The following is a 20,586-nucleotide window of genomic DNA, read 5'->3' as shown; positions in this document are numbered from 1 at the left end:
TGCTTCGCCGGTGTTTACGAGGCGGGGCTGGGGCCTGGGGCTGGGGGTGGGGCTGGGGGGTCACTGAGTCAGGCCGGGAGCTGGGGTGTGGATGCAGAATCTCACGCCGGGAGGACCTCCAGCGGCAGCCCGGGACTGGAGGCTCAGGCCGCGTCTGCAGCTCACCGGGGCGGGGGCCAGGCCTCCCTCCTGGGCCCACAACAGCCGGGGAGCCTGGAGCCGGTGCCTGGCACACGCCTGCCTCCTCAGCTACCTAGGAGGTGGGGAGCTGAAGGTCCAGTTCAGAGCCAGCCCAGGCAGGAGAGTCCATGAGACACGCACGCACGCACGCACACGCACGCACGCACGCACAGGGGTTCCGCTGGGTATGGTCACACAAACCTGTTATCATAGCTACTTGGGAGGCAGCGTGGATCAATATTCAAGGCTAACGTGAGCGTGTAAGATTGGAAGACCCCATCCCAACCGACGACGGGGTGCGGTGGTATACTTGTTCTCTCGGCCCTGGGACAGCCCAGTGTCTGGCGCCGCAGCACCTGCCTGTTATCCCGCCTTTGAGGATTTGTAACCCCTCCCTGATGGGCCTCGCCACCAGGCCTACCTGGACGGCACGTGCGTCCACCGAGGCGCGTCCCCGAAGTCACGGCTCCTGGAAGGGGCTTCGCCCGCCCACCCTCAACCCCGGGCCCCTCGCTGGCTGGCTCCTGACGCACTCCCTCCCGGGGGGGGGTGGGGGGGGGTGGGGGGGGAAGAAGTGGACGTCTAGCCAGGGGCTGACGGCTCACGCCCGTGTCTGTAGCTGCTCGGGAGGCTGGGATCCAGGGAATCATGATTGGAGACCGGCCGCCGCGGACAGAAACGCGTGCGAGACTCCCGTCTCCGAGGTGACCAGCGGCGCGCGGGGCTGGACGTGCGGTTCCGCCGGCGGCACCGCAGCCACGAGTAAGAAGACCGCGCGAGAGCGTGCGGTGTAGCGAACGACGATCTCGTTTCTCGATCTCCCTCTTCATTATTTAAGGCAGAAGCCCGGGGTTTGTTTTCCTCAGGTGTTGGGGAAGCACGGCCCCGGGTAGGTGTTAGGTTCACACCCCGCGGGCTGCGGGGAAGGCGGGGCCGAGTCCTGGCCCGTCCCCGGGGGGGGGGGGGGACACGTGAGCTGACTTGTGATTGGCCAGCTTGGGGGTGGGCGGGTGGGTGTTGTCAGAGCTGTCACCAGCTGCCTGGCCGGCCCGGGTGATCCGGGGCAGGTATGGTGGCTGGGATTGGCCGGCGGGGAGGCTGCGTATTGGCCGGCTCCCGCGGGGAAGGCGCAGCCCGCAGGTGAGTGGCTTCCTCTCCCGCGGCGTCGGCTCCTCCTCCACCTGGAGGCCCCGAGAGCCGGGCGTGGGGAAGTGAACGAGCGTGGGAGTGGCACAGTGCTGTTTTCCCTGAAGTTCTGTAGGAGTGGCGGTGGTGGTGGGGGGGGGGTGGCAGGGGAGGGGGGGGCGTGCGGGCTGCGGACCCAGAGCCCCGGACGGCCGGCTCGGGGCTGCTGTGTCATCCTCGCTCCCCGTTCCGCAGGCCGGTCTGTGTCTCCGCAGGTGGCCCGGCCTCCCTCCCTCCCTCCCTCCCTCCCGCCGGCTCTGACACAGGTGGTCATGACGGCCCTCGCCGCGGGGGCCTCCGCCGAGCTCGGCCTGCGTGGGGAGCGGGGAGCCGGCGCCCGCCCGCCCGCCCGTCGCCGGGCTGCCTCTCCGGTCAGCCCGCGCTGTCTGCCCGCCGCCCGCCGGGGACTGAGAACACGCCCAGCCCCGGTCCCCATCCGTCGCGGGCGGGCGGGCGGGCGGGCAAGGCTCTGGGGAGCGAGCGAGCCTTCCGGCAGACGCCGGGAACCCCTTCTTGGCTGGTGCCTCGGAGGGGGCCGCTCCTGCCCGCCCGCCCGCCCGCCCGCACTTCCTACAGCACCTGGGAAGACGCGACCGGGGACCCCGCAGGCCGAGTAAGCAGACCCGGTGAGCCGGAGTCGTAGCCGCGGGGCGATCGATCGCGTGCGCCCCCGTGTGCGGTGCCCCCTCTCGGGATGCCGTGGGGGCCGGATCGTGGCTTTGTTCTCCAGGGGCCGCTCTGATGGAAGTAAACAACGCCCCGAGGCTGAACGCGAGGTTCCTAGGCTCCAATGCATCCCTGGCATCCTTTCTCCTTACATAACTTTTTCTCGGGGTGACTTAAAGAGTGAGGTGTGAAGGTGGCTGTTGTGTGGGTGTGGGCCCCGGCCCTCGGCTGGGGCTGCCTTCCCTCCCTCCCCCCCCCACGCCACCCTCCCCCTCCCTCCCCCCCAACGCTGCCCACAGCTAGCTCCCAAGCTCGAGGCTCCTCCTCAGTGGCTTTCTTCCTCTGCCATCAAGTTCTCGAGTCGTGAGTGACTCAGTGTGACCCGAGGGGAAAGAGTTGGGGCATGGGGCACGGCCCACGGTATCCCCGGGACTCTTGACCCCAGACACGCCGGCTGGACTCCCGTGGGAGGCCGGAGCCCTCCCCAGCTTACTTGTTGCTAGTCTGTCTTGTGGGGAAGACCCCGGAATAAACGTAGGGCGCGGAAGAGCGGGAAGGCGGAGATGACGGGGGGGGGGGTGCTGTTTCTGCAGGGGCGGCAGCCCCGGCCTCTGGGATGCGCGGGGCTGAGCTGGGTGTGTTTCGGTGGTTTCCTGGAAATAAGAGTCTCACAGACGTTCCAGCCCGGGCTGGCTTCAGACTGAGATGCTCCGATCTCTGCCCCCCAGGGTGTGGTAGCGGGAGCAGGGGGGCTGACCTGAGGCGAGGGGTTGGTTTCGTGTTGGGATTCGGAGGTGTTAGAGCCCGACATTTGTCCTTGAGGCAGGCACAGATGCCTTTTTCTTCTTCTTTGCAATTTTTTTTGGGGGGGTGTTGTTTTGTTTTGTTTGATGGCTGTTGTGGGGCTTGAACTCTGGACCTGGGCGCTGGCCCTGTGCTCGCTCACCCCAGGCTAGCTCTTTACCACTTGGAGCCACGGCACCACTTCCGGCTTTTTCTGACTGGTTTATTGGAGATCCGAGTTTCGTGTACCTTCCTTCCCGGGCTGGCTCTGAACCGCGATCCTCAGATGTCAGCCTCCCGAGTAGCTAGGATGACAGGCCCTGACACCACGGCCGAGAGTGTCAACACAGAAGCCCCAGGGCTTCCCACACCCCCCCCCCCCCGGGGCTGGCTGGACGCAGAGTCGCCGTCACAGCTGTGACTGAGGTGTGGGCCCCATCAGGGAGGTTTACCGTGTGGCTGCGGGACTCCAGCCTCCATTACAGAGCCTCAAGGTAAAAGAAAGTCGGGTTCCTTTTTAATGGATTTATTTTTGTCCTGGTACTGGTGCATCCGCCCAGGGCCTCGCACGCTTGCTTGGCTTTTTCACACAAGGCTGGCGCTCTCCCACTTGAGCCACAGCTCCGTTTCTGGCTCTCGCTGGCTAGAGGTAAGAGTCTCACGGACTTTTCTGCCCGGGCTGGCTTTGAACCACGATCCTCAGATCTCAGCCTCCTGAGTGGCTAGGATGAGGGCGTGAGCAGCAACAGAACTGTCAATGGCAGTGCCGAGAAGCTCCGCCTTTCCGTCCGGAGGCCAGGGACGGTGTGTTCAGTGGAGGAGCAGCTGCGATCCTAGGGACATTATTTCATTTTCCCGAGCCTGGTTTTCCTCCCCGAAATGGAGGCCGTGATGCCCGTCGCGGGGCTGCGGTGAATCTGTTGGCCCTGCAGTGCGGTTCGGGGGTGGCGGGCCCCCCCAGGAGCCCGGCAGAGCCTGGGAACGCGCTTCCCCAAGCGGCACTTCGAATGGACCCCGGGTCCGACCACTTCAGCCGTCCCTCAGGCAACCGAGGTGAGAGAGGGCTTCGGGTTCCGCTTGCTCAGCCGCCCCAGCCCGGCTCCTGCCCTCCCTCCCCATCCCTGTACACCCCCACCCCCCACCCCCGGGCTCCCCCTCCCCAACCCGTCCTAACTGGGTCGTTTGCTCTCCCTGAGCACCTGGCGCCCCGTCGCGTTTCGGCCACTTTGACCTCTGAACCGGTGGCTCGTGTGCATTGCTGTCTTTCTGGAATCGTGAGCTCCCCTCTGGGTTTTCTTTGGCTCCTCTCACCCCGAGCTGCAGCTGAGGGGACATAGAGGGGAAAACACACACACACACACACACACACACACACACACACACACATGCGCGTGCGCGAGTGCGCAGAAAAACAAAGCCAGGCGTGGGGCTTTATTTTGCTTCCCCTTTGCAGCCGAGGTCTGTGGTGGTGTTTTACTGCCTAATGTCTGCTTTGAAGGGCGACGGCCATCCGCCTGGTAATCACGGTCCCTGCTGTGGTTAGTCGCCCACAAGCGAGGGCTGGCTGGGCAGATTCCCAGAGATTAGGTAACAGATGTGGAGATTGGGGGGGGGGGCCTCCATAGCGCCCCCCCCCGCGATGCCTGGGGTGGATTGGCTAAGGGTTCCCCCCACCCCCACCCCCCACCCAGCACAGGCAAGCAAAGGGCTGAGGGACTAGAGGTCCTCGTTCTTTCTCGACACCAGCGTTGCGCGCGTGTGACCTCAGGAGGCTGAGATCTGAGAACCACAGTGCCCGGCCAGCCCAGGCAGGAGAGCCCGCGAGCCTCTCGTCTCCACCTGACCACCGGGAGCTGGAAGTGGCGCCGGGGCTGGGGGGGGGGGGGTCGGGCGAGCGGGTTTGCCTGGGCGCGCGGAAGGGCTGCTCCCTGGTCCTGACCGCGTGCCCGCCCGCAGGGGCCGCGGGGCGGGGGCGGGGGGGGGGGAGCGGCGTCTCTTCTGAGCGGAGCCCCGTAGCCCGAGTGGGATTTGGTTGCCAGAACCCGGGCCGGCTTGGCTCCGAGCTGGCTGCAGGCATCTGTGGCCACCTACTCCTTCTGAGTCATCCCACACTTGTAGCTCCATTCACAGCCAAGAGCGCCGGCGGCGGGGGGCGGAGGGGGGCGGCTGGGAGAGGCCCGGGGGCGGGGGGGGGGGGGGTGGCCGGGCCTTTATCTCCCTTCTCCCCTCCTCTCTTCCTGTTCCAAGTCCTCCCTGACCCCTGAGAACTGTTTCCCCCTCGTTAGCGAGGGAGGAGGCATTCGTGAGCAGGCCTCCCCGGCTCCGCTGGCCTGCTCGTCCCAGCCCAGCTCCGTCCCGGCTCCATCTCCCTTCTACTCCCGTCCCTAAAGAGATCAGCACGGCCAGTGCCGGTGGCTCCCCCTTGCAGTTATCCGGGAAGCTGAGATCTGAGACGTGAGGTTTGAAGCCAGCCTCCGGGAGGCGAATCTGGGAGGCTCTTCTCTTCAGCTAACCCCCCCACCCCCCCCCAAGAGAAAAAAACAAAACCTTCCAGGCTCCCCAGCGCCGTGCTGCCGTGGCTGGTCCGGAGTGGCGGCCGAGCGCCGTCAGCCATGCTGTCTGTGGAGTGCGGTCCAACTGGGAACTGGATCTGTCGTCCCCCAGGCTGCTGGGGTCTGGTGGGGTAGGCCGTCCAGCACCCGCGCCGTCAGGGGAGGCTTCGCTTCCGGGAGCCCGGGTTGCCTTGGAAACACCGAGGGCTGTCATGGTACGTTGGCCCCAAGAGGCCAACCGAGCCGGGGAATTTGGTGGAGTGACGGTGTCACGGTCACCCGCAGCGGGGCTGCTTCCGGAAAGTTCCACCGGCGCGACGTGGGTCGGACAGTGTATCTCTGGGTGTGGAGTGCGGACATTTCCCCCGCGTTCGGCCACGGTGGCCTCCCCCCCCCCGCACCCACCCCACCCACGGCTGTGGGATTGGGTCCCCGGTTCCGTTCAGCTCAGCTGCATGGCGGTCTGATTTGTGCAGAGTGAAACCCACCACATCCAGGCAAACCAGTCGATGCAGTGTGATAAATGCCACCTGCAGTCATGTGACCCCCCCCCCATCATGAGAGAGAGAGAACACCTCCACCCCACCCTCCCAGGTCCGCCCGCCCACCCCCAGCCGCCACCTCAGGAGCTGCGGGGGCCGCATCTGCACTGTGTGCGGATCCAGACGCAGTTCCCCAGGCGGCCGATGCGTGGCGGGTTCGCGGGTCTGCCCGGGAGGTGTGGCACCCAGGCTTGAACTCAGGGCACCCCCCGTTCACCCTGACTCCTGAAAGCTTGCCTGACGAGCGTGTTCATCTCATCATCGAACCCTTCTCCATCAGCTTTAGCTAGGGAGCAGAGTGGGTGCCATTCCAGCTGAAGGCGGAGACCTGCTTACGGGAGTCTCCGTGGGGCTCTGCCCTGTTCACCGAGGGCTCCGTCTGCCCCCCTTCTGTCTCGGCCCTGCCGTCTTGGTGGTGTGTGTGTGTGTGTGTGTGTGTGTGTGTGTGTGTGTGTGTGTGTGTGTGCGGCGCTGCTGGAGTCTGCCTCCGTCCTGTAATGAGAGCCCTGTTGGAGCAGGGCCCGCGGTCTCCTCTCTTTGCTCCATAATAATAGCTTCTGGCCCCTCCAATCCCCCAAGGGTTTAGAAATAATCGCTGACATTTTCCAAAGGTTCCCAGGCATCCTAGCAATCTTTATGGGTTAAGTCAGGGTTCAGTCGCTGAAACTGGAGTCTTAGACTAACCCTAGGCTTCGGCTTCCGGGGTTCCCCGTCAGGGCCAGGCGCTCACCCCTAGTGCTACACGGCAGTCGCGTGCGTCGTGGGCCGTCTGTGGGTTCAGACATCAGCTATAGGTTGAGGTAGGAGAGGAACCGGGGAGAGGGAGAGCGGGGTGGGGGGTGTTCTCATTCAGCTGTCCTGGTAGAAGCGTGGCCCAGCTGGGGGTTTCCTTCCTGGTGTGGGAGGGGGTCTGGGGATTGGTTACCATGGCCACCGCGGGTCAAGACAGACAGATAGCCAGGGCCCGCGGGGTCTCGGCCTGCCGAGGCTCCGTGATCCTTCCGGTCGCTTCTGCTCCTCTTCAGAAAGCTGTTCCGGATCCCCAGGTGACCACAGGTGAATGGCTCAGAGTGGAGACACACACACACACACACACACACACACACACACACCCCTTTTCTCCTGCTCTTAGTTCATTCGTGACCCAAGCCAGGCTCAGTGCTCTTCAGCAAACACGGTTCCCGAGTGCTCGTTACGTTACGTGTTTATATGCCGCCCTCTGTGGGGACGGCCATCCCTGAAATGGGGGCCCATCGCGACTAAGAGAGCAGACTCGGCGGTACGTAGCAGTGCCGATATCATAAAGGGATAAGAAGCGACGGGGTGACAGCCAGCACGCCTCTGGGGAAGGTTCTGGAACGCTCAAAGAACGCAAGTTTGCGTTGCAACGTCCGTTGTCCTGGCCCGACGTAGGTCACCTAAAGAGACGTACCCACCGCCTCACGGATGGAACTGGAACCCCGTCCCTACCTCACTTTGACAATAAATAAATAATTATTCGGAGAAAAAAGCGTTATGCCGCAGCCACACACGATCTCGGCGTGCTGATGTGTGAAGACCTCCGGGATGTGTGCAGTGACGCGGGGACAGAATCACACAGCAGCAAGCCCTCTGTGTCGGCGAGGGGAAGCCCTCGCACTCGCGGTGCGTGATCGCCCCGGAGAAGCGGCATGGGCGGTCAAGGGGGGACAGACCATTTTCGCCAGAACTCTTCGGGAAAGACACACAGATCTGCGGCCGGGGGCCCTGTTCTTGAAAGACGAGTAAGACAGAGGAAGGAAGAGAACGCGCTCGGTCGAATCTAGGTAAGAGAGCATTGTGCAGACCTGGGCCTCTCGAGCTCTGAGACAGAGAAGGCCCGTGTGTTGTGTTCTGGTTTTTATAAGCACAATCTCTCCGTGTGGGGGAAGCGCTCTCCCACAGAGTCCCCGCCCCGGCCACCAAGGGCCCCTTCACAGAAGAGACCTGCAGTTTGGCGGCTCACACCTATGCTCCTAGCTGCTCAGGAGGCGGAGCTCTGAGGACCACAGCGCGTGAAGCCAGTCCAGGCAGACACGTCCGAGACTCCTGTGTCCAGACCAGCGAAACGCCAGACGGGAAGGCATGGCTCCCATGGTCGAGCTGGCTGCCAGCCTTGAGCAGAAGAATCTGAGTGAGAGTGTGAGGCCCAGAGCCCACACCCAAATACAGGGGAGAGGGAGAGAGATTGAGAGAGGGGGGGAGAGAGAGAGAGAGAATATACCTCTTCATTATCTGTGAACTTCAATATGAGACATACCATCTTAAATTTCTACCAAGAGGATCTTCCATTTCAAATCCCCCCCCATAAAGGAAGTCAGGTTTCGGAACCCTTACCTTTGAGGTTACTTGTACACAATGACCAGGAACTTGGGGTGTTGAGGAGAACGCTGGGCAGGAGAGCCCCGAGGCTGTTCCTGGACAGGGGGTGGACCATGTGGCTGGAGCGCGTTCATGCAGGAGGAAGAAGCTACCAGAACGCCAGGAGTGGTGGTGCTGTGGTAAAACATTAGCCTTGAACAAGAAAGCTCAGGGACGTGGCCCAAGCCCCGAGTTCAAGTCCCAGGGACCGACACTACAAAAGAAAAAACAACCTCTGTCCTTTAAACCGTGAGAATAGCACCGTGGAGGGAGCCGCCCGTCCCAGGACCGCTTTCACCCAGGCCTCGGCGCAGTGTCCGCGTCCGGGGGCGCTGGGGGGAAGGGCCACCCCCTTGGGGGGGTGAGGCCCCGGGACCTGGGATCCCCTGCACGCGTGGGGGCGGGTGCCCCCGGGTCTCGGAATCTCCGAGGGCACAAACGCGTGGGTCGTTGGTGGTCCGGAGGATTCCGGGGCCCGCCGGGGTCTCCGTCTGCGTTCTGTGGCTGCCACGAAGGACCTGGGGCTGGTGACTCGGGAAGAGCAGGGGCCGGCCGAGCCCGGGGTCTGACTCGCACGGGTGGATAAACGAGGGGTGTGCAGAGCCCCGGACGCGACCTCCCGACGGACGCTCGGAGGTCTCGGAGTCCTGAGGTGGAGATGGCTGCCGCGGTCAGCCTCGAGGCCGGGCCACGGGGCGGGTGGTGAGCCGGGGGGGGGGGGGGGGAACGGTAAATCCTGGACGGCGGGGGGTCTTCTCTTGCCCGGGCTCCTCCTGGGCACAGGACTGTGTGTCTGTGGTCTGCGTACGGTGTTCTCTGGGCGCCTCATTTGACCCCCGTATGTCTTCTAACACCACTTGCGTCTATCCTGTGGGGGCCCTAGGCGGGGTGAGCGGACAAGAGAGGGGGGAGCCTCAGACCTGAGCCAGCACCCCCACATCTCCACGGGAAAGGACGGCGATCGGTCGCGGGGTGCCCGGGGAACACGCCTGCCTGCCATCCCGGCTACTCAGGAGGCTGAGATCTGAGGATGACGGTTCGAGGCCAGCCGGGGCAGAAAAGTCAGTGAGACTCTGATCTCCGATCAACCCCGCAGAAGAAGCCCGAAGGGGCGTTGTGGCTCGAGCGCCGACCTTGAGCATAAAGAGGCTCGAGGACAGCACCAAGACCCTGAGTCCAAGCCCCACGAATGGCCCCGACACCCCGTTAGCAATCACCTCCTATGCTTCAGAAGCCTGGGCGAGCCCCGACACCCCAGTAGCACTGGAAGGAGCCAGAGGCTGGGGGGATGGAGGCCCCCAGTCCCTGGAGGTGGCAGAGGCCCCCCGCAGCCCGGCCTGGGGACAGTTTGTTGCCTCTCAGAGGTGTCCCTGGGGGCCTGGGGGGGGGACTCGCCTCGCACACCCCCCGCAGCCACCACCGGCGACACCCGCTCACGGATGGATACCAAAAATGACTCGCTGCGCTAGAGCCGAGGGGGAAACTGAGGTCTCCCAGCCACGCCGCTCAGGGACCGCGCAGCTACCTCAGGATGAGAATGAAGGGGGGCAGGGGTGGAGTGGGGGGGGGGGCAGAGCTGTCCCTGAAGCTAAGTGTGGACACCGGGAGGGGGCGCCACAGGAGTGAGAAACAGTGGAGTTGTTCCCTCGACGGAACGCAGGGCCTGGGCACCGACCCTCGGCTTCCCCCTCCCCCCGCCCCCGAGGCTGGCGCCCCACGACTGAAGCCGCACCCCGACTTCCGACTTCGCCCCGGTGAATTCGAGTTGGGCACGGCTGGGACGGTCTCCCGACCCCGATCCTCGGATCTCAGCCTCCCGGGTGAGCGGGATTGCGGGCGGGAGCACCCCGCCCTCCCTCTTCACGATGAGCGGGAGGAGTCGCGGGTGGTGCGGGGCCCTCGCTCGGGCGCTCTGCCTCCACTTCCCGCTCTGCGCTGGCTCGTGTGAGGTGACGGGGTCACAGCCTCGCCGCCCGGAAGCGCCCGGTGGACGCACGCACGCCTGGCCGGGCCTGGGAGGGAGCCGGATCCCCGCCCCCCGCCCCCCGCCCCCCCCTTCTGCGTGTCCCGGGCTTGCACTTTTCCCCTCCTCCTCTTTCTGGGGTGTCCCAGCTGCAATAACAGGGCGCTCCGCTGAGACGGAACCGCCGAGCCCGTCCGCCCCGAGGACGAGGCTGCGACCGTTACCGCGCCTATCGCCGGGTGGGGAAGGGTCGGGGTGGAGGGGCGTGGAGGGGCGCCGGCACGGTGCCCGGGACCCCGGTTTTGCCTTGGAAGAGCCCCCCCTCCCCCCGTCTCCTCAGCCTCTCACCTCGTGCTGTTTCTCGCCTCCCGGAACTGAGCTGCGTTTCCGAGGCCGGGTGGGGGCGCGGGGCTCCCTGAGCGGATTTGGTTCAGGCCTGGGGCTCCCCCCCCCCCCCGGTTGCCTAATGTGTCCTTTGTGGGTGACCTCCCCGCCGCTGAATTCTGGGGAGCCGCGTTGTCCACGCAGCGTGGCAGCCATGTCCGGAGCGCGGCCCGGGGGTGGAGGGCGTGCGCGCGGCTGGCCGATGGCGTCCCGGCGGGGTGAGGCTCGCCACGCGCCCTGGGGGACGGGGGAACCTTCCAGAACGATCCAGCCCCCGGCGCCCCAGCCCTTGCTCAGCGTTCCACGGGCGCCCAGGCGGCTGCAGCGCCCGCCGGCCGGGCCGCGCGGTGCAGAAAGCAGGGCGCGTGTGCACAAGCTCGCGCGCGTGCCGCCGCCGCCGCGGGGCACGCGTGGGGTGGAGATGGGTGGGAGCCGGCGAGGGTGTCGCGGTTGGGATGGGGGGGGCCCGTCGCCGCCCCGCGCCTCCCGGTGTGGGTTGGCGAATCCCCTCCCCCGGCCCCGGACAGGGTGCGCGCGTTTGAGAAGCAGACAGACGGCTCTGGCGCGGCGGGTGTGCGGGCCCGGCTTTCTGGGTGACGGGGCGGTCGTCCGCCCGGGCGGTGGGCGGCAGAGGCCCTGGACACCCCCCCACCCTGGCGGAAGCGGGGCTCGCGCACGCTTGCCGGGGGGGGGGGGTTGTTCTCACCACGGACTTTGGGGGTGAATGGAAACGGGGCGGCTGCCATGCGGGGAGCACACTGGCCCACCCAAGGGGGAGGCGCAGGCGTGGACGCCAGGGGCGGGCAGAGGGGGGACTGGGGAGCGGCAGAGGAATCCACCAAACCCCGAGGAAGGACGCGGCCGCCGAGACGGCCCAGCGGGGAGGCGTCGCGTGTTCGAGGCTGGGAGGACACTGTAGCCCAGCTCTACGCAAGCCGGGCTGAACGTCACAAGACATTCTGTAAATGAGGAAAAAAAAATCCACCCTAACATTCACACGGACTCCCAGAGCGTCCCCCATAACCAAAATAATCCTGGAAGAAAAAAGATAACCCAGGTTCGGTGGCTCAGACGTGTAATCCCAGCACGAGGGAAACTGAGGCAGGAAGGTTACGAGCTCCGTTCTCATCATCTTCCGGCCAGCCCGAGTGACGCAGCAAGACCCGGCTTCAAGTCAGCCAAGAATAAAGGACAAGGTGGGAGGCGTCAGGCTCCCCGATTCCACCCACACTACCAAAACGGCCACGATCACGATTAGTGTGCGACCGGCGTGAAAAGAAGATGTCCCGATGTTCCAGGACTTCCTCACACTTGGGCCGCACGGCTCCTTTCGTGGGGTGCGGTGCGGTGGGGTGGGGTGGCCGGTGAACTGGGGACCTGTCCTTCCTGGGCGTGAGTTCTGCCATCTGAGCAGTGCCGCCAGCCTCGTCAGCACCAGTGACTTGGGGAGATGGGTCTTGTGTTTTTTGCCCAGGTATGGCCTCAAACACAACCCATCTCTCTGGCTGGGATTACAGGCATGTGCTACCACACCCAACCCACACCCAAATGGCTTTTTGACAGGAGTGCCCAGACCATTTAACTGTGGGGAAAGGACAGTCCTTCCAACGCACAGCGCTGGAAAAAAACACAGGATATCCCAATGCAAAAGGCTGCAGTTACACCCTCGCCCACACCACACACCAAGAGCGAACCCACACTCAATCAAAGGCCTGCGTGTATCTCAAACTAAAGCACAAGGGAAACGCCATATGGCACGGATTTAACCATTTTTGATACAGCGTCCTAAGTCCGGGGCAGCAAAAGCAAACATAGGTGAACCGATGGCACCCTTCTTTGCAGCAAAAAGACACCATCCAGATGTGTGAAAAGGCAATCCGCAGAATAAAAAATAAAAAAAAACACTTGCAACTGCACATAGAACAACAACTCAAACAGCAGCCAATGGCAAACGGGCCAATGTCTGGGCCAGAGAGAAACGGAGCCCTGCACCCGCTACGGGACAAGGGTTAAAAGGCGTCCCCAGACCACAGCAGCGCTTACAAGACAATATGCGGTCAGCCAACTGTACAACAGGAGGGAGGGCGTTGGGGAGGGAGGAAGGAAGGTGGGAGAAAAAGGAGGGAGGAGGGTGACGAGTTTGATAAGAAATGTGCTCCGTTGCTTATGGGTGAAACCCCTCTGTACATCACTTTGACAATAAAGAAAGAAAGAAAGAAGGAAAAGACCACGGTCCTGCCGGGTTGGTGTCCGGATGGAGATCGCATCTAACTTAGCTACATCTAGCGCTTACAGCGCGCCCCGGGGTGTCTGTAATCCTGGCTGCTCGGGAGCCGATGGGCCGAAAGCCAGCCCGGGCTGACGGACAAATCGGAGAGACGCTTACCTCCCAGGAGCCAGCAACAAACCAGAAGTGGAGCTGTGGCTCGAGTGGTGGCGCGCCAGCCTTGCGCAACGAGGCCCCCGGGTTCGAGCCCCAGGACCGGCCCACACACCTCTCAGCCCTTGGAGTCTGTGGCTCTGGGTTTTGTTGGGGTGCCTGTCACCTCACGCTATTTACAGTAGCCAAAGGCAAGAGAAACCCCCATCCACCTGCTAACGAATGAATAAACAAACGTGGGCTGGTCCCCCCACCGGATGCGCTCGGCCCGGACCCTGGCTGGGGGACACTCGGGGACTCTGTGCGCAGTGGAATGAACGAAGGGCAGACGCTGCAGGCAGCCGCTACCCGTAGGGTGCCCGGAGTTCGTAGGAGGTAGACGGGGGGGTCACCAGGGTCCGGGGCCGGGGGGTGCAGATCTGGTGTTCGGTGGGAGTGGAGTTTCAGCCTTCGCAGATGAGGTCTCTGGAGGTGGACGTGGCTAGTCCACCCTCCCGCACCAGGGCCATCCCTCTCCGCACTGCCTTCCAGCTGTGTTTCCTCGAGCAGCCACCTCCCCCCCCCCCCCCCGCCACCACCACCCAGGGGAGGAAGAAGGGAGGAAAAATGGAGGGGCTGAACAAGGAAGGAAGGCAGGAAATAGCCTGGCCTAGGGTGATAGGGAGCATTCCCTAGCCTGTGTGCAGCCCCGGCCCAGAACGGAGGGAGGGAGGGAGGGAGAGAGGGAGGGAGGGAGGGGAAGAGAGCAGAAGGAAGGGAGAGAGGGGGGAGAGAGGGAGGGAAGAAGGAAAGGAGGAAGGAAGGAGAAGAGAACAGAAGGAAGGAGAGAGGGAGGGAGGGAGGGAGGGAGGGAAGAAAGGAAAGGAAGGGGAAGAGAGGGGAGGAGAGGGATGAAAACGGTGGTTGTTTTTTAAGTTTTGATGATGCATTTTGTTATATGCACTTTACCCAAATTGAAAACATTTTAAGCCGGGCGCTGCCGGCTCACGCCTGTCATCCTAACGACTCGGGAGGCTGAGATCTGAGGATCACGGTTCAAATCAGCCCGGGCAGGAAAGTCCCTGAGACTCTGACTGCCAGAAAGCCCGAAGCAGAGACCTCTGCGCACAGTAGCCTTGAGCACAAACGAGAGCAAACGAGCCAGCAGAGCCCCGGGAAGAGCACCCACCCGGGCCCAGCCCGCAGTTCAAACCCCAGGACTGGCACAAAACGAAACACAGAAAACGGAAATGAGTGCCATGGCAGACTCGGGGCGGGGGGGGGGTGGGGGGAGAAGAGGGGGGACTCTGGCTGTGATGCCCCCTCCTCGCGTCCTCAGCGAGTGCACAGTCCTCGCTCTCCCAGCCGGGGTGGGGGGCGGGTGGGGGGGATGGCGGCGTCTCCGGGGGCCGCGGCCGCTGACCGCGCTCTCTGCTCTTCCAGGACCTGAGTTCCTTTGCCATGCCGCTCCTGGATGGAGACCTGGACAGCTCGGAGAAGCATTCCTGTCGCAAGGTGAGGCCTCCTCTCCCGGGGCGTCCCGCCGCTCCCCCGGGGGGCCACAGCGGCCTGAGCGCGCCTTCTCTCCTACCTGCCCCTGTGGCCCCGGGTGGCGGAGCGGAGCCCGGGCCCGGCCCCCCCCCGGCCTCCCAGACACGACAGGGCAGAAAGGGGAAGCCGGCCCTGGGCCAGGCTGGGTGCTGAGTGGCAGAGAGGCCGCGGAAAGCTCTGGAAGATCCAGGACCGGCTGTGGCTTTCTGCAGAGCTCCACCGCGGACACAAACTGGAGTGTGTCCCTCCCGCTACCCGCAGGCCTGGCTCTCTCCTCTCTCCCGGTCCCTCCCTTCCTGGCCTCCATCCCTCTTAGCTCACCCACCACCCCGGGACCCTGAGGCGGGGGAGTGTGGGGGGCTGGGGTGGGGCTGGCCCTGGGTGGGGCTGGGTGGGTGGGTAAGGGCAGGGACTGGGCAGGGCTGGTATGGGCGTGGCTGGTGTGGGCGGGGCTGGCCCTGGGCGGGGCTGGGTGGGGTGGGTAAGGGCAGGGACTGGGTGGGGCTGGTGTGGCGTGGCTGGTGTGGGCGTGGCTGGTGTGGGCGGGGCTGGTCCTGGGCGGGGCTGGTGTGGGCGGGGCTGGCCCTGGGAGGGGCTGGCCCTGGGTGGGGCTGGTGTGGGCGGGGCTGGCCCTGGGCGGGGCTGGTGTGGGTGGGGCTGGCCCTGGGCGGGGCTGGGGTGGGTAGGGCTGGGCCTGGGCGGGGCTGGGGTGGGCGGGGCTGGGGTGCGGCTGGCGCAGGCGTTGTCTGGGTGTCTGGCATGGCCTTAGGGTGCCGGCCGGCCTGGGATTAAGACAGGCATTCCAGTACTGCAGACAGCAGACAAATTAAGACCCGGCCCCAGGGGCGTGTTGAAGTGGCAGGAAGGAACCGCCACCCCCTCCCGGGGCTCCCCGCCCAGGGCCGGGCCACCTTCCTCGCAGGAGCCTGGGGTGGTGGCTTGCAATGTCTGCCCCAGGGGCCTTGCTGGCCTGGTGACACTGCCCCTGCTACACAGGCTCCCATCATGGGCTCCACTTGCATGAGGGGTGAAGCTGGGGCCCCTGCACCCCGCGTTGCAGGTCTCGCAGGCCTCCTCTCCGCCTTTCTCCAGGGAACCGCAGCTCCTGGGGGCCTGAGTCACACACACCCCCCCTCCAGGCCAGCGCCCACAGCGGAAGGTCGGGGCCAGCCGGGTCACGGGCCGCCACCCCCATCCCTTGTCACCCGGCCTGGGGACCCCGCCGGCTAGCAATCCTGGGACAGTCACCTGACCACCTTATTCCTGCCAGCCTGTCCCCCGTGGGACCTCGGACGGGGCGGTCTCTCTGATCCCATCTCCCCGGCTCATGGAGGCTAAGAACCTCATGCTTCCCTGTGTGCGCACTGATGGTGGGCCTTGAACTCGGGGCCCCGTGCTCTTACTTGATTTTACCACTCAAGGCTGCTCCGCCCCTCGAGCCCCACCTCCGCTTCTGGCTTTTGGCCGGTTAATCGCAGGACCTTTCTGCCCAGGGTGGCCTTGAGTCAGGACCCCCCGATCTCGGCCTCCTACGTGGCTAGGATTACAGGCGTGAGCCGCAGTGCCTGGCTGGGCTTCCCTTTCTTTTAGGGACTCGGCTGGGGGACACCGCCTGGGGCAGACGCAGTGGGCCGGGCCCGTGGCTGGTGCTCGGGAGCAGGTCAGGGGTGGGGGGACAAGCCGGACACCCCAAGAGGAGCCTCCCGCAGACAGGGCAGCAGAGGCCCCCCCGGCACCTGTGTTTGCAGTCAGTTGTGTAGACGTCTCAGCTCTTCTGCCGAGCCCTTGGGACTTGGCCCCAGCCCCTGCCTGGGGCTCAGCTGGCCCGAGGGGCGGGGCTTGCCCCTGGGCTTCAGGCCTGGCCTCGGTGCTGACCCCTCCGCCCAGCCGGGCTCCACTTGCCCTGGCTCCCTGCTCAGGCCTGCTGCTGCTCTTCCCTCCCATGGGAAGGCGGGGACCCAGCCTAGGGGGTGGGGGGGGGGGACTCGCCCTCGCCTGGCTTCAGGGACAGATGGCCCCATCCCGGAAGCACAGGCCTGAGTGCTGTCCGGGAAGCACCGGCCGTTAGTGCTGGCGGGGCCGGGCACACCCTGGGGGTTCTCATCCACGCCCCAGGAACCGGCTGTTCGCGCTGATTACAGTCTCACGTCGCCGCCCGCTGGCCCGGAGTGGGGCTGTCCCTGGCGGCTCCGGGGGGCGCCCACCGTCTGCTGCTCCTCCGCCCCTGGAGAGGCCCCGGGTCCACCCCTGCGGCTGGGCGGCTTTCGGGGGGACGCGGGGAAGGAAGGGCTGCTCTCTGGGCCTCCTCAGGCCTGATGAGTGAGGAGCTGACTTCCACGGCCTAACACTCCCCACGCGGAACGTGGTCCGCCCGGTCCACGGGGCGCCAGCCCTTCCTGCCGCCTCCCCGGCAGAGCTCGGCTGCCGAGGACAGTGCCCTGCGGGCCGGGAGGGCCGGGGCGCCCTCTGGCGGTGGGACAGCGGCCGCGGCCCGCCCCAGACCTTGAGCTGGCCTTCGACCAGTCCTACCAGCCAGGGATGGCCCGGTGGGGGAAACTGAGGCGTGGCTGGGGGCCAGCGTCGGGCCTCGGGCAGCCACATCCGGCCTCCCGAACCCCACGCTGCTGCGGGAGGGAAGTTGGCTCCGAGTCTGCAAAGCAGAGCTCAGCGCTCACGCCGCAGGACTCGGTCGCTCGTCAGCCGCGCCCGCGGCTCTGAGTCACTGGCCAAGTGGTCGCGGTCACGCTGGCCACGCACACGGCTGCGGCCCCCGTGAGGGGCTGGGGGTCTGGATTCCTTGTCATCTTCCAGAGGTCCTCGGCGTGGCGCGCGGGGCTCCCTGCATTTTGGATCCCAGGGGCTCCGTCCATCTCCCTGAAGAGGACCAAAGCCTAGCATTGCGGGGAGGCCCGGGAGGCGCTGATGCAAGGCCTTGGGAGGAAGGCGGAGGGCCCCGTGGAACTGGGCGGAGGGGCGGCCTCTGAACACGCCCTCTCCACTCCCTGCCTCCTCCAGGGCCTTCTGGAGAGCAGGTCGGGCTGGCCAGGGGCCTCCAGGCCGAGCCGCTGGACGGCCAGGGCAGGAGGGGGCTCCCCCAGCCGGTACCGCCGCCAGCCCGCGCGGCGCCCGCCCCTGCGCCCCAGGGCCGGACAGCCGGGCCCCGACGGTGCACGCCGGTAATCCCAGCTACCGGGGGGCTGAGAGCCGACGATTTGGGTTCACATCCAGCTGGGTGGGAGCATCCATGCGACTCTTTATTTCCAAGTAACTACCAAAAAGCCAGCCATGGCGCTGTGGCTCAAGGGGTAGAGCACCGGCCTTGAGGAAAGGAGAAAAAAAAAGCTCAGACGGCGCCCAGGCCCTGAGTTCAAGGCCGGGACGGGCGCAGATGAGGACGGTGAGGATGATGATGACGACAGCAGCATACGCTCGTGCAGGGCGCGAGCCGGAGGCCTCACCCCGCCTCTCTCCGCAGGTGGACAGCCCCCTGGGCTCCGGCAGCCCCTCCCGGGGGTTCTTCTCCAGAGGCCCCCAGCCCCGGCCGTCCAGCCCCGTGTCGGCGCCCGTGAGGCCCAAGACCAGCCCCGGCTCGCCCAAGACGGCCTTCCCGTTCTCCTACCAGGAGTCCCCGCCGCGCTCCCCGCGCCGCCTGAGCTTCAGCGGCATCTTCCGCGCGTCCTCCAAGGACTCCTCCCCCGGCTCCAACCCGTCCACCTCGCCCGGGGGCCTCCGCTTCTTCTCCCGCTCCAGAAAAAGTAAGGCCGGGTGCTGGGGTGTCTGTCAGGTGGGTGCTGGGCTGCGGGGGGGGGGGGGGGGCGGGGGGGGAGGGGAGGAGGGGGCGGGGAGGGTGGAGCAGGAGCCTCTGGGCCTTCCTGTCCCTGGGCTTCTCGGCTCCGGACGCCGGGCGGGCACGGTGATTCCGGATCTGTGCCTTCCTGAGTTGGCAGCAGGGAAAGGGAAGCCGCTGTCTGCGCCGCGTCGTTCTGGGGGGGGGCTCGTTGCTCCCGGTAGCCCGGGGACCACCTGGCTCCCGTAAGAGCTCCCTCCTGCCTCCGGCAGCCTCGCTCTAATCACCACACACACACACACACACACACACACACACACACACACACACACGACCTGTGACGCAGGCGTGGCCCGCGTGACCCTGTGGGCCTCACGGTCAACGGGGGGGGGGGCGTGGGGGGAGCTGGTGTCGGTGTACAGTACCGGCAGAATGTTTCCAGCATGGCTGAACTCCTCGGATCGGCGTCCCAGCCTGTGTGTGCGGCCCTCACACACTGCAGACGCCGGCCGGAGGGCGCCAGGCCCTCCCTCCCTCCCTCCCTCCCCTCCCTCCCGCAGAGCAAAATTCGCACGTCGCACACCTAAGCCTCTCCCGGGCTCGCAGTCCGCTCTTGAGTACCGCCGTTTATTAACCCTGTTGGGCCACGGCTGACCGCGGTCTGCGTTGTGCCTAGGGTGATGTTGGAACAGCTGGGTTCCCCTCCAAGGCCGTCAGAAGGAAGCATCTAGAAAGATGAGAGTGGGAGACTTAAAACAACCCAGGGGAGAGGTGTGGGCAGGGCCCACTCCCTGGGGGGGGCAGGGGAAGGTGAACCCAGGCTTGTTCCCTGGAATCAGGTGAGCGTGCCGTCTTCAGTGATGGCTGCTGCCCTGGGCTCGTGTCTCTGCTTCCCTTTCTTTTCTTTTTTCTGTGGCGGTGCAGGTGATTTGAACTCAGGGCTCACGACAGGCGGGGTGCCCCCCCCCGGGGGTCTGCAGCCCCCTTTCTCCCGGCCACAAGGTGCGGGCACACGGAGCTGCAGAGCCTCCGCCCTTGGCTGCGGCGTAGGGGGGGCTTGGGCGCAGGCGTGGAGTGGGGGTGAGCACAGGCGTGGTCCCGGGGGACGGGGCGAGGCCTCCACCCTCCTCCCCACGCTCCTGCACGGCCTCACGGCGAGGGGGAGTCACACCCCAGAGCCCCCAGTCCGCACTCTGGTGGCATGGGGGGTGCCAAGTCAGTAAGGCCGGCGTGGCCAGCGCACCAGGCAGGCCCGCGGTGAGTGGGGGCCACGGGCGCCTCGCAGGCCTCCCGCGGGGCTCACGGTTGCTGGGTATGGAGGGAGACGCTGTGTGGAATGCTACTAGGCACTGAAGACAGGCCGGGCTTCCAGCACTCCGGGCAGGGGTTCCTGCTGCCTCCGCCTCCCTCGCGCTGCCAGGCAGAGCTCCCGAGGTCACCATGGGCCGGGCTCAAGGAGGCCTTGAACTCGCTCCAGACCAGGCTCAGGAGGGCTGTGATTGGCTCCGGGCCAGGCTCAGGAGGGCTGTGATTGGCTCTGAGCTGTGCTCAGGAGGGCTGTGATTGGCTCTGAGCTGTGCTCAGGAGGGCTGTGATTGGCCCTGAGCTGTGCTCAGGAGGGCTGGATTGGCTCCGGGCCAGGCTCAGGAGGGCTGTGATTGGCTCTGAGCTGTGCTCAAAAGGGCTGTGATTGGCCCTGAGCTGTGCTCAGGAGGGCTGTGATGGGCTCTGAGCTGTGCTCAGGAGGGCTGTGATGGGCTCTGAGCTGTGCTCAGGAGGGCTATGATTGGCTCTGGGCCAGGCTCAGGAAGGCTGTGATTGGCTCTGAGCTGTGCTCAGAAGGGCTGTGATTGGCTCCAGGCCAGGCTCTGGAGGGCTGTGATTGGCTCTGAGCTGTGCTCAGGAAGGCTGTGATTGGCCCTGAGCTGTGCTCAGGAGGGCTGTGATTGGCTCCGGGCCAGGCTCAGGAGGGCTGTGATTGGCTCCGGGCTGCTCCGATGGGCAGGAACTGCCTCGGTGGGAGTAGATGTGGCAATGGGGAATTTTGCTTCTTCAGAGAAGCCCCTGGGATGGGTGTGCAGAATGAAGTCCCGGGGCAACTCCCATGGGTTTCCTCCCAAAGAGGGCTTCGCTGCTCCAGCCCTGCCCCGGACCCAGCGCCAGAGGGCAGGTGTGGACCAGAGGCCCCCCGTCGAGGCTGCCAGCCCCCGTCAGGGCGCTGAGAACAGACGGTTGAATGTGCTTTCCCTAAGGCA

The 20,586-nt window shown here is 65.5% G+C and overlaps 1 protein-coding gene across 2 annotated transcripts in view; it reads left to right on the top strand.

Annotated features, from left to right (window-relative positions):
* Positions 1–20,586, top strand: part of Prkag2 (protein kinase AMP-activated non-catalytic subunit gamma 2) — a 152,368-nt gene that overhangs the window by 25,626 nt on the left and 106,156 nt on the right. For both annotated transcript variants that reach the window (XM_048340494.1, XM_048340493.1), the window contains exons 2-3: positions 14,437–14,508; positions 18,020–18,299. In XM_048340494.1, the coding sequence (XP_048196451.1) occupies positions 14,455–14,508; positions 18,020–18,299 (334 nt within the window). In that variant the 5' untranslated portion in view covers positions 14,437–14,454. The remainder of the gene's footprint in view (positions 1–14,436; positions 14,509–18,019; positions 18,300–20,586) is intronic.

The sequence above is a fragment of the Perognathus longimembris genome, chromosome 2, assembly GCF_023159225.1.
Source record: "Perognathus longimembris pacificus isolate PPM17 chromosome 2, ASM2315922v1, whole genome shotgun sequence".
Taxonomy (NCBI): domain Eukaryota; kingdom Metazoa; phylum Chordata; class Mammalia; order Rodentia; family Heteromyidae; genus Perognathus; species Perognathus longimembris.
This window is presented reverse-complemented; position numbering and strand designations above follow the sequence as displayed.